Raw genomic sequence first — 15780 nt, 5'->3', positions numbered from 1 at the left:
ATTCACATCTCCATCTCAACCAAGAATCAAAGTTAAAGAATAGGACTAAATCGAATCAAACTTAAAATGCAAAAGGTTTTATTTGATTTAGTCCTATTCTCAAACTTTGATTCCTGGTTGAGATATAGACATGAATCCAACACATCAATTATTAATTTGCGATGTCAACCTGTAACGCAGACACAGTGAGTCATGAAGCAAGTGCAGTTGGTGAGTTTAATAACGAAGAAAATGAAGACATACAAAACAGGAAAAGCGTACTGGGAATGAAAACAAAAACAATAGTGCGTGAAGTCTGAGGCTATTGAGGACTAAATAAAGGTGGAGTAATCAAGGTACTGATGATGTCCAGGAGTGCATAACTATGGGGAGCAGGTGTGCGTAATGTGGGTTGCAAGGACTGGTGGTCAGTAGACCGGCGACATCGAGTGCCGGAGTGGGAGTAAGCGTGACAGTAACCCCCTCCTGACACACAGCTCCAGCCGCAGGACGACGCCATCTAGGGGGACCGCCCCGAGAGCGAGGAGCGGGCTGGTTCGGAGGTGTAAATCCCGGATGATGTTGGGATCCAGGATGTCGTCCACCGGGACCCAACAGCGCTCCTATGGACCGTACCCATCCCAGTCAACCAGGTACTGGAGCTGACCCCCACAACATCGGGAGTCCAGGAGGGATCTGAAGGCATAGGCAGGGCTCCAATCGATTGTCAGGGGAGGCGGAGGGGTGTCGCGGGGGAAGGAACCAGCCAGGGTACCAGGATCCACCGGCCTGAGGAGGGAAACATGAAAAGAGGGTGAGATCCGGTAGTTAGTGGGGAACCTGTAATCTATAGGTTAACTCATTGACCCTCCAGAGGACCTTGAACGGGCCCACAAACCAGGAGCTCAGCTTTTTACAGGGCAGGCGGAGTGGGAGGTTCCTGGTGGAGAGCCAGACGCGATCACCAGGATGAACACGGGAGCCTCACTGTGGTGGCGGTCCACCTACTCCTTCTGGCGGTGGACAGCGTGCTGTACGTACTGTAAGCTATACCATCTACTGCATCTTGCTATCTTGATGTAATGTATCACTAGCCACTTAAAAAAAATGCCACTTCATATAATGTTTTCATACCCTACATTACTCATCTCATATGTACAGTGGGGCAAAAAAGTATTTAGTCAGCCACCAATTGTGCAAGTTCTCCCACTTAAAAAGATGAGAGAGGCCTGTACTTTTCATCATAGGTACACTTTCAACTATGACAGACAAAATGAGAAAAAAAAATCCAGAAAATCACATTGTAGGATTTTTAATGAATTTATTTGCAAATTATGGTGGAAAATAAGTATTTGGTCACCTACAAACAAGCAAGATTTCTGGCTCTCACAGACCTGTAACTTCTTCTTTAAGAGGCTCCTCTGTCCTCCACTCGTTACCTGTATTAATGGCACCTATTTTAACTTGTTATCAGTATAAAAGACACCTGTCCACAACCTCAAACAGTCACACTCCAAACTCCACTATGGCCAAGACCAAAGAGCTGTCAAAGGACACCAGAAACAAAATTGTAGACCTGCACCAGGCTGGGAAGACTGAATCTGCAATAGGTAAGCAGCTTGGTTTGAAGAAATCAACTGTGGGAGCAATTATTAGGAAATGGAAGACATACAAGACCACTGATAATTGCCCTCGATCTGGGGCTCCACGCAAGATCTCACCCCGTGGGGTCAAAATGATCACAAGAACGGTGAGCAAAAATCCCAGAACCACACGGGGGGACCTAGTGAATGACCTGCAGAGAGCTGGGACCAAAGTAACAAAGCCTACCATCAGTAACACACTACGCCGCCAGGGATTCAAATCCTGCAGTGTCAGACGTGTCCCCCTGCTTAAGCCAGTACATGTCCAGGCCCGTCTGAAGTTTGCTAGAGAGCATTTGGATGATCCAGAAGAAGATTGGGAGAATGTCATATGGTCAGATGAAACCAAAATATAACTTTTTGGTAAAAAGTCAACTCGTTGTGTTTGGAGGACAAAGAATGCTGAGTTGCATCCAAAGAACACCATACCTACTGTGAAGCTTTGGGGCTGTTTTTCTGCAAAGGGACCAGGACGACTGATCCGTGTAAAGGAAAGAATGAATGGGGCCATGTATCGTGAGATTTTGAGTGAAAACCTCCTTCCATCAGCAAGGGCATTGAAGATGAAACGTGGCTGGGTCTTTCAGCATGACAATGATCCCAAACACACCGCCCGGGCAACGAAGGAGTGGCTTCGTAAGAAGCATTTCAAGGTCCTGGAGTGGCCTAGCCAGTCTCCAGATCTCAACCCCATAGAAAATCTTTGGAGGGAGTTGAAAGTCCGTGTTGCCCAGCAACAGCCCCAAAACATCACTGCTCTAGAGGAGATCTGCATGGAGGAATGGGCCAAAATACCAGCAACAGTGTGTGAAAACCTTGTGAAGACTTACAGAAAACGTTTGACCTCTGTCATTGCCAACAAAGGGTATACAGTAATCCCTCGTTTATCGCGGGGGTTACGTTCCGAAAATGACCCGCGATAAGTGAAATCCGCGAAATAGAAAACTTCTTTTTTTTTTACAATTAGCAACTATTACATGTATACAAATACAGTGACTCACGTGTAGGCCGTTTCGTCGACATTATGGGTTTAGGAGATGTTCGAAATTACAAGATAATTTGGCCAACTTAATGTAAATTTGCCAAGCTGTTTTATGTACGTACACATAACTGCACGAGATGACAAAATGATAGCACAATTCGTAGCATGTTTTGATACAAGAAGCGGGAGTGAGTTTTTAGCGAATCAGAATGCAGAGCACAATGCACCAAAAAAAAAAAAAAAATGCATTATGAAAATCCGCGAAATAGCGAATCCGCGATAAGTGAACCGCGAAGTGGCGAGGGATCACTGTATAACAAAGTATTGAGATAAACTTTTGTTATTGACCAAATACTTATTTTCCACCATAATCTGCAAATGTATTCATTAAAAATCCTACAATGTGATTTTCTGGATTTCTTTTCTCATTTTGTCTGTCATAGTTGAAGTGTAGCTATGATGAAAATTACAGGCCTCTCTCATATTTTTAAGTGGGAGAACATGCACAATTGGTGGCTGACTAAATACTTTTTTGCACCACTGTATATACTGTACTCTATACCATCTACTGCATTTTGCCTATGCCGTTCGGCCATTACTCATTTATATATTTTTATGTACATATTCGTATTCATTCCTTTACACTTGTGTGTATAAGGTAGTTGTTGTGGAATTGTTAGGTTATATTACTTGTTAGATATTACTGCATGGTCGGAACTAGAAGCACAAGCATTTCGCTACACTTGTATTAACATCTGCTAAGCATGTGTATGTGACAAATACATTTGATTTGATTTGATTTGGAGTCTCACGTGGGCATTGTTCCAAACCTCCTCTGCGCGCCTGAACCACTCGTCCACCGCAGGAGCTTCGGTCTGCCTTGGTGTCCACGGAGCCAGGGCTGGCTGATTTCCCAGGACACACTGGAAGGGGGTCAGTCCGGTGAAGGAGTGATGCAGTGAATTCTGGGCGTAATCTGCCCAGGGAAGGAACCGGGCCCACTCCCCCTTCTGGTCATGGCAGTGACTCCTAAGGAACTTCCCCAGCTCCTGGGTCATCCTCTTCACCTGCCCATTGAACTGAGGCCTGTACCCGGAAGTGAGGCTGACCGTGAACCCCAGCTTCTCCATGAAGGCTTTCCATACCCGTGACGTGAATTGGGGGCCACGGTCGGAGACGATGTCCTCCGTAGGCTATAGTGTCGGAAGACCTGCTGCGACAGTGCCTCAGCGACCTGGAGACTAGAGAGAGGGATAAATCGGCAGGATTTAGAGAATCTGTCTTCAATAACCATAATAGTAGTGAAATCATCTGAAGAGGGGAGATCAGTGATGAAATCAATGGACAGATGAGATCAACCAAGGCGGCTGAGGCACTGGAAGGCAAGGAGTTACCCTGCTGAAGCGTGCCGGGGAGATGTGGTTTGGGAAAATACGGCGTAGGAGTTGCGTAGCGGGCAACGTCCTGTGCCAAAATGGGCCATCAATACTTAGTGGAGATGGATTGAATGATGCGGGTGATACCTGGGTGTCCAGCGGCAATGGATGTGTGCGCCCTGGTCAACAGTAGCAGGCGCTGGTTCCCTCTCCAGAGCCTGGCGGATGTCCACGTCTATGTCCCAAAGCATGGGGGCAACGATTCGGGAGCGCGGAATAATGGGCGCACTCTGGACAGGAACCTGTCCCGAATCGTGGAGACGGAACAGGGCATCGGCTTTGGTGGTACTTCAGGTTCCGATGGTCTTTGAGGATAAGAAATGGGTCCTTGGCGCACTCCAGCCAGTGTTTCATCTCCTCTAGTGCCAGCTTCACCGCCAGGAGCTCCCGGTCGCTGATGTCATAGTTCCTCTCTGCAGGAGACAGTTTTTTTGAGTAGTACGCACTCTTGTAGTAGTAACATTTTTGTGGGTTACCTAGGCGTTGTGACTGGACAGCCCACACACCCACTTCTGAGGCGTCAACTCCACCACGAAGGGCAGCGTAGGATTTGGGTGTTTCAGAAACGGGGCGGAGGTGAAATGCCCCTTCAGTAGGTGGAAGGCCTCATCGGCTGCAGGACTCCACACCAACTTACAGGGGGCCACACTTGAGGTGAGAGGAGAGGCGATGGAGCTGAGGTTCATAATGAAGCGGCCGTAGTCCATTGTAATTCCTTTATGGTGGTTGGGACTGGCCATTACCTGACTGCCTCAACCTTCCTTCCATCCATAACAACTCCCTGTGGGCTGCTCCGGTATCCCAAGAATGAGACAGCGGCCTGAGGGAACTGGCACTTCTCCGCTTTGACGTACAGATGGTTCTCCAGGAGGTCGTCCCAGAACACCTCGTTCACGAATGCCTGGAACAACGATGGAGAATTGGCTAATCCATAAGGCATCACCAAGTACTTATAGTGCCCAGACATCGTGCTCAAGGCCGTTTTCCATTCATGCCCCACCCGGATGCAGATCAGATTGTAGGCACTTCGCAGGTCCAGTTTAGTAAAGAAACGGGCCCCGTGGAACTGTTTGGGGGTGGATGAAACCCTGTCGGAGAGTCTCCTGGATGTATTCCTCCATAGCCTTGGTTTCAGCCATTGACAGGGGGTGGAGGCGGCTGCGCAGGGGCACAGTATCTGCTAGCAGGTTGATGGCACAGTCCCAGGGATGACGCGGAGAGAGACAGGTGGTGCTGGTCCTGGAGATCCCGGTAAGCCTCTGGGATGTTGACCTGGAACCACAGGACTCTCAACTGACGTGGAACCACAGGATAAGGGAAGCAGGTATTCCGACATCTGGGTGCCCAGGCAGTGATCTCCATCCTCGACCAGGAGATGGTGGGGTCGTGAAGTTGAAGCCACAGAGGCCGAGGATGACTTTGTGTACGGGTGCCTCAATGATGACGAAGGGAAGGCTTTTGTGGTGCAAGGGTCCTATGGTGATGGTGAGTGGTGCTGTGATGTGATGCGTGTGATTGTCCCGGATCCAAGTGGTCGACTATCCAGTGCTTGAACTGAAAAATGAGAGGAGAGTGGGTATGAGGTGATGTTCAGGGAGGAGGCAAGGGCCTTGTCAATGAAATTCCCCGTGGCACCAGAGTTCGCTAGAACAATACATGAGGGACAGCCAGCCAGTGAAATTGAAACCAGAAAGCGTTTGGTGGAAAGTGATGATGATGGAATACTCATGCCTACCCGGGGAGACGGTTGATCACGGGGCTGTTCCACTGCCCTCGTGGATCCCTGGTTGGGACGCACCGGACACTGTTGAAGCTGGTGCCCCTCCTGACCGCAATAGGGACAGTGCTCCAGCTCTGCTGCCTAGAGGTTTGTGGACCCTACCTCCATGGGTTCAGGCTCTGTCTCAGGACGGCCAAAAGAGGAGGGCGAGAGAAAATGTGGGTCCCCACACTCGCGAGGAAGGTTGTCCAGATGGATGGCCATCGCGGTGAGTGCGTCCAAGGAGTGGTTGTCATTTCGACACGCCAGCGCCGCCTGGAGCTCTCCTCTTCTGAATAGGGTGCGGAGCACCGGCTCATTCAATCCACTGGAGGCTGCCATGTTCCTGGAAGATGAGTGCGTACTCCGCAGCGGTCTCGGCACCCTCCTGGAGTTGGAGGGTGGAAGATCGATGACCACCCTGAACAGAGCCATGAACCTCTCATTGGAACCCAGATCCTCCTCTTCTCTCTCCCAGACGTCCGTGGCCCACTCCAACGCCCGTCCGGTCAGCAGGGAAATTAAATGGCAACCTCGGACCTCTCAGTGGTAGGTTCTCCCCTCTGATGGAAGAAATAGAGGGAGCACTGGAGTAGGAAGCCACAGCATTTAGATGGAGTCCCGTCATATTTGTCCGGGAGGGACAACCGGGTATCGCTGACCTGGGCGGACTGCTGGATGGGCTGGGGGACTGGCTAGTTGTAGATGACACCCCTCGGGTGATGTCAAGACGTTGGAGAACGCAGAAGACCTCATCCATAGCCGTGCCCAGTTGCGCCAGTTGGTCGTGGTGGTGCCGGATTAGGTGTTCCTATTCAACGACATTCAGGGAGATGTTTGGATTTTCGGCTGCTACCGTCGATCACTGGAGCGGGACAACGGGAGTAGGCGTGACACAGCCAAACACAATTCAATATTACTTTTGTAATACAGTAAAAAGCCTAAAGTTTAGGCTATCTTAAACTAATGTAACATTATTTATTCAACCTTAAAGTAACACATCTATGGCCACATTTTGAGGTTAGCCTAATATAACTATAAATGTCTTCTTATGTAATCATAGAAAGCGTGCATGCAAAGGTCAAAGGTCTGTGGAGGTCATCAAAATTGCTATAATAATCTGCGTATGAATCTCAAACAGCATTGATCACTCTCACTATGAACTTTTAATGAAATTTCAACTGCAATTTAGGTAATTTGGTTGGTTGTGCTATTAGATGAAGCACAGTGATAACACATAACGTTGTTGTATAAATACAAAATATCTGAGAATGTACTCCCATTTTAACTGTGTTGTGCTTTTAAAGCACAGTGATTACACATGTAGATGACAACTAAACCAAAAAATCTGACTGTTTTTCCATTGTAATTTGGTTGTGCTTTTAGATTGTTGAAGCATAGTGATAACACATTGGGAATTCAACCAACTTCTGGCTGTCTTTTTGAGTGGGTGAATAAAGGTTGAAATCTCACTGATCAACGTCTCAACCAAAAATTACCCAAATTTCCACGTTGAAATTACGTGGTGTGCCCAGTGAGACATATCATAAGGCCTTTCTTTGAGGGACTAGTTATACCTTAACACAGTGGTTTTAGAAAACACCTGGTTTACAGGCCACATCAGGCCTGCAAGTCACCTTATGCACGTGTGCAAATTGATGTGTAATTCCTATCGGAATCCAGCAAGAGGTAGGATATCCAACAATTGGAACTTTTAATCACCCACGACTTGCATTCAGAATGACTGCCAGGGTAGGAGAGATTGATAATATAGACTACTTAAACGATGTAAACTGAAAGAACCATCTCAGTAATTGGTGCAATAAGTTAGAGGTTTGCAGAGTAGTTGGACAAAACAAGTATATTAAACGGATATGGGCAATTTACTGGATACGATTATATATATTTTTGTAATTATCCGTGATCTAAAATAAATTACTTTTCGGGTGCCAGCACGCCTCTTTCTCATGTCAGTCAGTCAAGTGAGGTGCTACTGGTCTAAATAACTCAACTGGCTAGTTTGCATGTCTGTAAAGAGGATGACTAGCTATAGGACCCTACTGCTCTGATTGGATAGAAGGAAGCTGTATTTCTCTGTCCACTCACTTCATAATTTCACACGATCACTTTCACTTCTCTGTTTCAGTCTTTTTCAACTGTAGAGGGTTAAAGTTTATGCACTGAGCTAAACCTTCATGCTCACGGCACTATTTAAAAGAAGAAAAAAAACATTAATTCGGATTCAGAAGGGTTTTATTTATAACGTTCTTGCCTTCCAAAGAATCCTTCTTGCCCTTCCAAAGAATTATCAAAGAACCCTTTCTTCCAACAATGGTTCTTAAGATGAAAAGGTTCTTGGTAGAACCCTTTGCCTTACAAAGAACCATTGTCTTCAAAAAACGGGTTCTTCAGATGAAATGGTTTTCAGTATACCCCTATCCCTCTGCAAAGAACCCCTTTGGAACCCTTTTTTCTGAGTGTACCTTTCTTCCTTTTTGATGTATGACTGAGATGTGAGTGCTTGGCAAATACTACCTTTAGTATCTAATTCCTCACCTTGTCTTTCTTTTGTGATTCTACACTGTCTTACCTACATATACACCTTAGCCATTGTGACTCAGGAGAAGTTTGATGCCACACGGATGCATGTGATGCCAGAAGTAGCGGCACAGGAGCGCATGGTGGACGATGGCACTGGTCAGGTGGAGGTAAACTCACCAAAACATTAACTCTGATTTATGTAATTTGTTCCAAGATATCTCGCCGTCATTCTACTCACCGTTTGTTACTTGTGGACATTTGTAACACTCTCTGTGACACGTGCAGGTGTGGCGTATCGAGGACCTGGAGTTGGTCCCAGTGGAACCCCAGTGGCATGGCTTCTTCTATGGAGGAGACTGCTACCTGGTGCTCTACACTTATGAGGTCCACAGCAAGCTAAACTACCTCCTCTACATGTGGCAAGTAAGGGAGCTCACTGCCATTGTAGAATGCATAAAGTTGAATCTTTTTATTTGTAATAACATGGCAACAAAATGGCATACCTTTAGCGCTAAATGCCTCATCATTTTATAAATAAATATTTTGTTTTAGGGGCGCCATGCCTCTCAGGATGAGATAGCAGCGTCTGCCTTCCAGGCCGTGGCCCTGGATCAAAAGTATGACAACCAGCCTGTACAAGTGAGGATCACCATGGGCAAGGAACCCAGACACTTTATGGCCATGTTCAAGGGTAAAATGGTTATCTTTGAGGTGAGACAATTTTGTTTTGATTTAATGGTACAATGATAAAATGTAAATATTGTGAAACTGGTTGTCATTATCTGATAGCAATGGATTGTCTTTGGTTTAACCATGATTATAGGTTGATATAGGATTTCTAACCATGAAGTAATTTATTACCACACACTGTACATTTAAATCGAACCTGACTTGCTATCACGTTTTAGGGTAAGACCCAGATGCAGACAGTGTCAAAGTAAAAAACGTTTATTACTAATACATGGGCAGGCAAAAAGACAGGTCAACGGCAGGCAGACGTCATTAATCCAGATAGGGTTCAAAATGTCCAAAACAGCAGGCAGTCTCAGGGTCAGAGCAGCCAGGGGTCAATAATCCAGTGTTCTGTGGCAAGGTACAGAAAGGCAGGCAGGCTCAGGGTCAGGACAGGCAGAAAAGTCAAAACTGGGAAAAACTAGAAAACAGGAACTAGAACAGACATGAGCAAGGGGGGAAACACTGGTAGGTTTCACAAAACAAAACGAACTGGCAACAGACAAACAGAGAACACAGGTATATATACACTGGGGATAATGGGGAAGATTGGCGACACCTGGGGGGGGGGGAAGACAAGCACAAAGACAGGTGAAACAGATCAGGGTGTGACACCTGCTTTCCTCATCTTCTGTTCTTCAGGGCGGTACCTCCAGAAAAGGCGTGTCTGACCCAGAGCCACCCGTCAGATTGTTCCAGGTCCACGGTTCTGACGCCTCCAACACCAAAGCCATCGAGGTGCCTGCCCTGGCAGCCTCGCTCAACTCCAACGATGTCTTTCTGCTGAGGAGCCAGTCAGGGATTCACCTGTGGTGTGGCAAGGTACTGTTGGGAGGGGAATTAGGTATATGAAGTTGTGGATACTACAGATATAGCAGCTTAGAGATACTGTGCGTGTGCCAAATGACCAGGGTTAAATGGTCAAAATAAGTAGGAATAGGTTGCCTTTTGGGACACAGACAGAGATATAGAGATGGTACAACATTCTGTCTAATAGTCTCTCTCTGATTGGCCAGGGATCAAGTGGGGATGAGAGGGCCATGGCTAAGGAGGTCAGCTCTGTGATTGGACAGCACTCGACTGCTGAAGAGATCATGGCAGAGGGTCAGGAGCACATTGAATTCTGGAATTTACTTGGAGGGAAGGCCCCTTATGCCAACAACAAGAGGTAATACACAAGTTGCCTTGCCATAATCTGTATTTCAACCAACTATTATCTAATCAAATGTCAATGGGAGCAGCTGTACGAAGTTAGTAAAGTGATTGTGTCCTTAACCATGTACAATTGATGGATTGTGATTCACTGTCCTAGATATTATGAATTTTAAGTAAACAGTGTGATGTATATAAAGTTGTATGTGTTCTCTGTGTGTGTCTTGTGTGTGAAAGACTACAGCAGTCTGTTCTGGATCATCAGCCGCGTCTCTTTGAATGCTCCAATAAGACTGGCCGTTTCATCGTTACCGAGGTGACCCAGTTCACCCAGGATGACCTCAGCGAGGATGATGTCATGCTTCTAGACACGTGGGACCAGGTACAGTATGTATTGTATTGTTAAAATGTCATCTTAACATCCTTCTTCAGTGTGTAGGTCCAAACATTAGACTATAATACTATTAGACCACTGCCAAGCACCCATTTGTGGGCCGTCATCAGATACTTGATGTTGCATCCAGGTCTTCCTCTGGGTGGGGAACGAGGCCAATGAGGTGGAGAGGAAGGAAGTGGTGGTCACCAGTCAGGAGTACCTGCGTACCCACCCAGGGTCCCGGGACCCTGACACCCCTATCCTCCTCATCAAGCAGCGGTATGAACCCCCCACCTTCACCGGCTGGTTCACCGCCTGGGACCCCTCCAAATGGAGTGTGAGTGCAAATTATCTCTTTCTCTTACAGTTTAACTCTTGGTGTGTGTGTGTGTGTGTGTGTGTGTGTGTGTGTGTGTGTGTGTGTGTGTGTGTGTGTGTGTGTGTGTGTGTGTGTGTGTGTGTGTGTGTGTGTGTGTGTGTGTGTGTGTGTGTGTGTGTGTGTGTGTGTGTCAAATAGTGTACACAACTGTTTAAGTTAATATATTCCATCAATAATACTGTACACACATGTTTTGTGTTAGGGTGGGAAAACGTACGAAGAGCTGAAGAAAGAGTTGGGTGAGGTGACATCCCTCGTAAGGATCACAAATGTAAGCACAATTGTATTTATCTATGCACTCACTAAAACTTGGTATAACGAGTGGGATTGAGACAATGATGAGCTGGATCCAGAAAATCCATTTACCTAACCTTGCTGTGAACTCAACCCAACAGACTCACGGTTACATCAATTTTATTGGCCCCATACACACTTCCCACTGGGCAAAAGCTGGTTGAATCAACGTTGTTCCCACATCAGTTCAACAAAAAAACGCAATGTAATGGTGTTGAATCAATGTGGAAAACTCATTGGATTCGCAAAATGTCATCAACATTTCGTACATTTTTCACCAAACTTTTAACCTACAGTAAATCCAATGAAATTGTGAAATGTTTTGTTGATTTCACATTGAATTCACGTTAGTTGACAACTCAACCAAATGTAAATCAAAACTAGACGTTGAACCAGTGGCGAACCGTGACTATAGGATCTAAGCCTTCAGAAGGACCAAAAATATTCCAATACATTGTATCAAAGAAAATAACAGAAAACATAACATCACTTAATGCGCCCGACGTTATATGTTCTGTAGTCAGACCAGAGGAGCGATTATTTTTGATGACATTATGAATGAATAAAATAGGCCTGGCTGCGTTTTGGGCTGCCGCACACACAGAGCTGGAACCCGGCATGGACACAACATATGACACATAGCATAAAATAATGCGACCAGCAAAACAAAAAACACACTGTTTATACAACCAATAGTAACCTAGCACCACTATCACACTATCACCAATAGCGACAACAACAGTGTCACATCAAAGATGACTGGCTCATGGTGCTGAAAGGACAGCTACTGTAATACCTCTGCACTCCATGGCGCTGAAGGAGAGACAGTTTTGGTCAAACACATAGACACAGCTGATAGACAATAGTCACACATAGCATCAAATAATGTTAAAGAATAAGCAGCCCATTCACTCCAGCAGGCCCCATGAAATCATAACAATGCAAATTCACAACCATTTAATTTCCAAAATGAAATTAACAAACCAGATATTACTTCCCATTGCAAATATATTTGATCACGTTCATCACACTGACCCAGGGGTTCCCAAACTTTTTGTGCCCACGACCCCAAATTATCGCGACCCCAACCATGTGAAGAAAAGTATGTAATTACCAGCCAATGTTTACTTTTTTAATTAGGGCTATGGCAGTCAATTGAAAAACATTATAACAGTATTTCTGATTGTCTTCTCAACTCACCATCATATACTTTTAATGTGGGGCTATGACAGTCAATTGAAAATTAATCTGACATAATGTCCCACCACTAATGAGATTGGTGTGCTTGATGCACGTGGCGTTGGAGCTTCTCAAAGTCACGGGCGTGGTCGACAGTGCGCACATAATCTCTCAGGGAGAGACGGCAGGGTATTTCCTTTGAGTGGATGTATTTCAAGGTCTACCTTCAAACTCAGTGCCTCTTTGCTTGACATCATGGGAAAATCAAAAGAAATCATCCAAGACCTCAGAAAAAAAATGGTAGACCTCCACAAGTATGATTCATCCTTGGGAGCAATTTCCAAATGCCTGAAGGTACCATGTTCATCTGTACAAACAATAGTATGCAAGTATAAACACTATGGGAACAACAGCAAATGACCTTGTGAAGATGCTGGAGGAAACAGGTACAAAAGTATCTATATCCACAGTAAAACGAGTCCTATATCGACATAAACTGAAAGGCCGTTCAGCAAGGAAGAAGCCACACTAAGCAAAGGGGCACCACCAAGCAAGCGGCACCATGAAGACCAAGGAGCTCTCCAAACAGGTCAGGGACAAAGTTGTGGAGAAGAACAGATCAGGGTTGAGTTATAAAAAAATATCAGAAACTTTCAAACATCCCACGGAGCACCATTCAATCCATTATAATTTTTTTAAACGAATATGGCACCACAACAAACCTGCCAAGAGAGGGCCACACACCAAAACTCACGGACCAGGCAAGGAGGGCATTAACCAGAGAGGCAACAAAGAGACCAAAGATAACCCTGAAGGAACTCCTCTCATCACCCCGAGAACACCATCCCCACAGTGAAGCAAGGTGGTGGCAGCATCATGCTGTGGGAATGTTTTTCATCAGCAGGGACTGTGAAACTGGTCAGAATTGAAGGAATGCTGGATGGTGATAAATACAGGGAAATTCTTGAGGGAAACCTGTTTCAGTCTTCCAGAGATTTGAGACTGGGACAGAGGTTCACTTTCCAGCAGGACAATAACCCTAAACATACTGCTAAAGCAACACTCAAGTGGTTTAAGGGGAAACATTTAAATGTCTTGGAATGGCCTAGTCAGAGCCCATAGTTCAATCCAATTGAGAATCTGTGGTATGACTTAAAGATTGCTGTACACCAGCGGAACTCATCCAACTTGAAGGAGCTGGAGCAGTTTTGCCTTGAAGAATGGGCAAAAATCCCAGTGGCTAGATGTGCCAAGCTTATAGAGACATACCCCAAGAGACTTGCAGCTGTCATTGCTGCAAAAGGTGACTCGACAAAGTATTGCCTTTGTGGGCAAATAAAAGTTTTCAGTTTTATTGTCTTGTTTCACAATAAAAAATATTTTGCATCTTTCAACAAGTGGTAGGCATGTTGTCTAAATCAAATGATACAACCCCCCCAAACACCCTTTGCTTTAATGACATCTTTGCACAGTCTTGGCATTCTCTCAACCAGCTTCACCTGGAATGCTTTTCCAACAGTTTTGAAGGAGTTCCCACATATCCTGAGCACTTGTTGGCTGCCTTTCCTTCACTCTGCGGTCCAACTTATCCCAAAACATCTCAATTGGGTTGAGTTCGGGTGATTGTGGAGGCCAGGTCATCTGATGCAGCACTCCATCACTCTCCTTCTTGGTCAAATATCCCTTACACAGCCTGGAGGTACGTTTTGGGTCATTGTCCTGTTGAAAAACAAATGATAGTCCCACTAAGCGCAAACCAGATGGGATGGTGTACCGCTGCAGAATGCTGTTGTAGTCATGCTGGTTAAGTGTGCCTTGAATGCTAAATAAATCACTGACAGTGTCACCAGCAAAGTACCATCACACCTCCTCCTCCATGCTTCACGGTGTGAACCACACATGCGGAGATAATCCGTTCACCTACTCTGCGTCTCACAAAACACGGTGGTTGGAACCAAAAATCTCAAATCAGACCAAAGGACAGATTTCCACCGGTCTAATGTCCATTGCTCGTGTTTCTTGGGCCAAGCAATTCTCTTCTTCTTATTGGTGTCCTTTAGTAGTGGTTTCTTTGCAGCAATTCGACCATGAAGGCCTGATTCATGCAGTTTCCTCTGAACAGTTGATGTTGAGATTTTTCTGTTACTTGAACTCTGTGAAGCATTTATTTTGGCTGCAATCTGAGGGGTAGTTAGTTGCCGATTTCTGAGGCTGGTCACTCTAACGAACTTATCCTCTGCAGCAGAGGTAACTCTTGGTTTTCCTTTCCTGTGGAGGTCCTCACGAGAGCCCGTTTCATCATAGTGCTTGATGGTTTTTGTGACTGCACTTGAAGAAACTTTCAAAGTTCTTGAAATTTTTCACATTGACTGACCTTCATGTCTTAAAGTAATGATGGACTGTTGTTTCTCTTTGCTTATTTGAGCTGTTCTTGCCATAATATGGACTTGGTCTTTTACCAAATAAGGCAATCTTCTGTATACCACCCCTACCTTGTCACAACTCAACTGATTGGCTCAAACGCAATAAGAAGGAAAGAAATTCCACAAATATACTTTTAACAAGGCACACCTGTTAATTGAAATGCATTCCAGGTGTCTACCTCATGAAGCTGATTGAAAGAATGCCAAGAGTGTGCAAAACTGTCATCAAGGCAAAGGGTGGCTACTTTGAAGAATCTCAAATATAAAATATATTTTGATTTGTTTAACAGTTTTTTGGTTACTACATGATTCCATGTGTTATTTCATAGTTTTGATGTCTTCACTATTATTATACAATGTAGAAATAGTAAAAATAAAGAAAAACCCTTGAATGAGTTGGTGTGTTCAAACTTTGGACTGGTACTGTATATATTTTTTCTTCAGGATTTTGGAAATTCTCCCGTGACCCCATTGGGGACCGACCGGCTCGATTCGGTCTTATGTCGCAACATTTTAAATTGTGTTTTTTTTATATTGGATAAAAGTAGAGACTCAGAGCTAGAAACTGGTATATCATACACTACAGTTGAGGAACAATGAGAAAGTAATTCTGCTTCAAAAGTGAATGAACTTGTAACCCCACTTTTGAAACAATGTCCCTTGAATGTTTTGATACACCTACTGGAGAGCTGTTCTTTGCCTACACCCATTCATCAACATTCACACCCTCTTAAGCCTTTGCCCCTCCCATATCTTTAAGGATTCACATGTGAGGCCATGTGCTAAACAGACTGAGTACGGTAGTGTACTAAACAATCAAAGATTTCAAGTCTAAAGGCTGATTTAAACTAGTAGACAGTTTTCGCAGTGACATCATGAACATTCTATTGTCGTCTGACATCAAA

At 45.1% G+C, this 15780-nt stretch overlaps 1 protein-coding gene across 1 annotated transcript in view; it reads left to right on the top strand.

Annotated features, from left to right (window-relative positions):
- The window catches only part of LOC139561367 (advillin-like), a 29420-nt gene that overhangs the window by 10084 nt on the left and 3556 nt on the right, over window positions 1-15780 (top strand). The window contains exons 11-18 of the mRNA XM_071378402.1: window positions 8407-8507; window positions 8626-8763; window positions 8893-9051; window positions 9715-9894; window positions 10089-10240; window positions 10462-10606; window positions 10749-10937; window positions 11182-11250. Coding sequence (XP_071234503.1) covers window positions 8407-8507; window positions 8626-8763; window positions 8893-9051; window positions 9715-9894; window positions 10089-10240; window positions 10462-10606; window positions 10749-10937; window positions 11182-11250 — 1133 coding nt within the window. The remainder of the gene's footprint in view (window positions 1-8406; window positions 8508-8625; window positions 8764-8892; window positions 9052-9714; window positions 9895-10088; window positions 10241-10461; window positions 10607-10748; window positions 10938-11181; window positions 11251-15780) is intronic.

This window comes from Salvelinus alpinus, chromosome 2, assembly GCF_045679555.1.
Source record: "Salvelinus alpinus chromosome 2, SLU_Salpinus.1, whole genome shotgun sequence".
Taxonomy (NCBI): Eukaryota; Metazoa; Chordata; class Actinopteri; order Salmoniformes; family Salmonidae; genus Salvelinus; species Salvelinus alpinus.
Note: the sequence above shows the minus strand (reverse complement) of the source record. Positions and strands in the feature narration are given on the sequence as shown.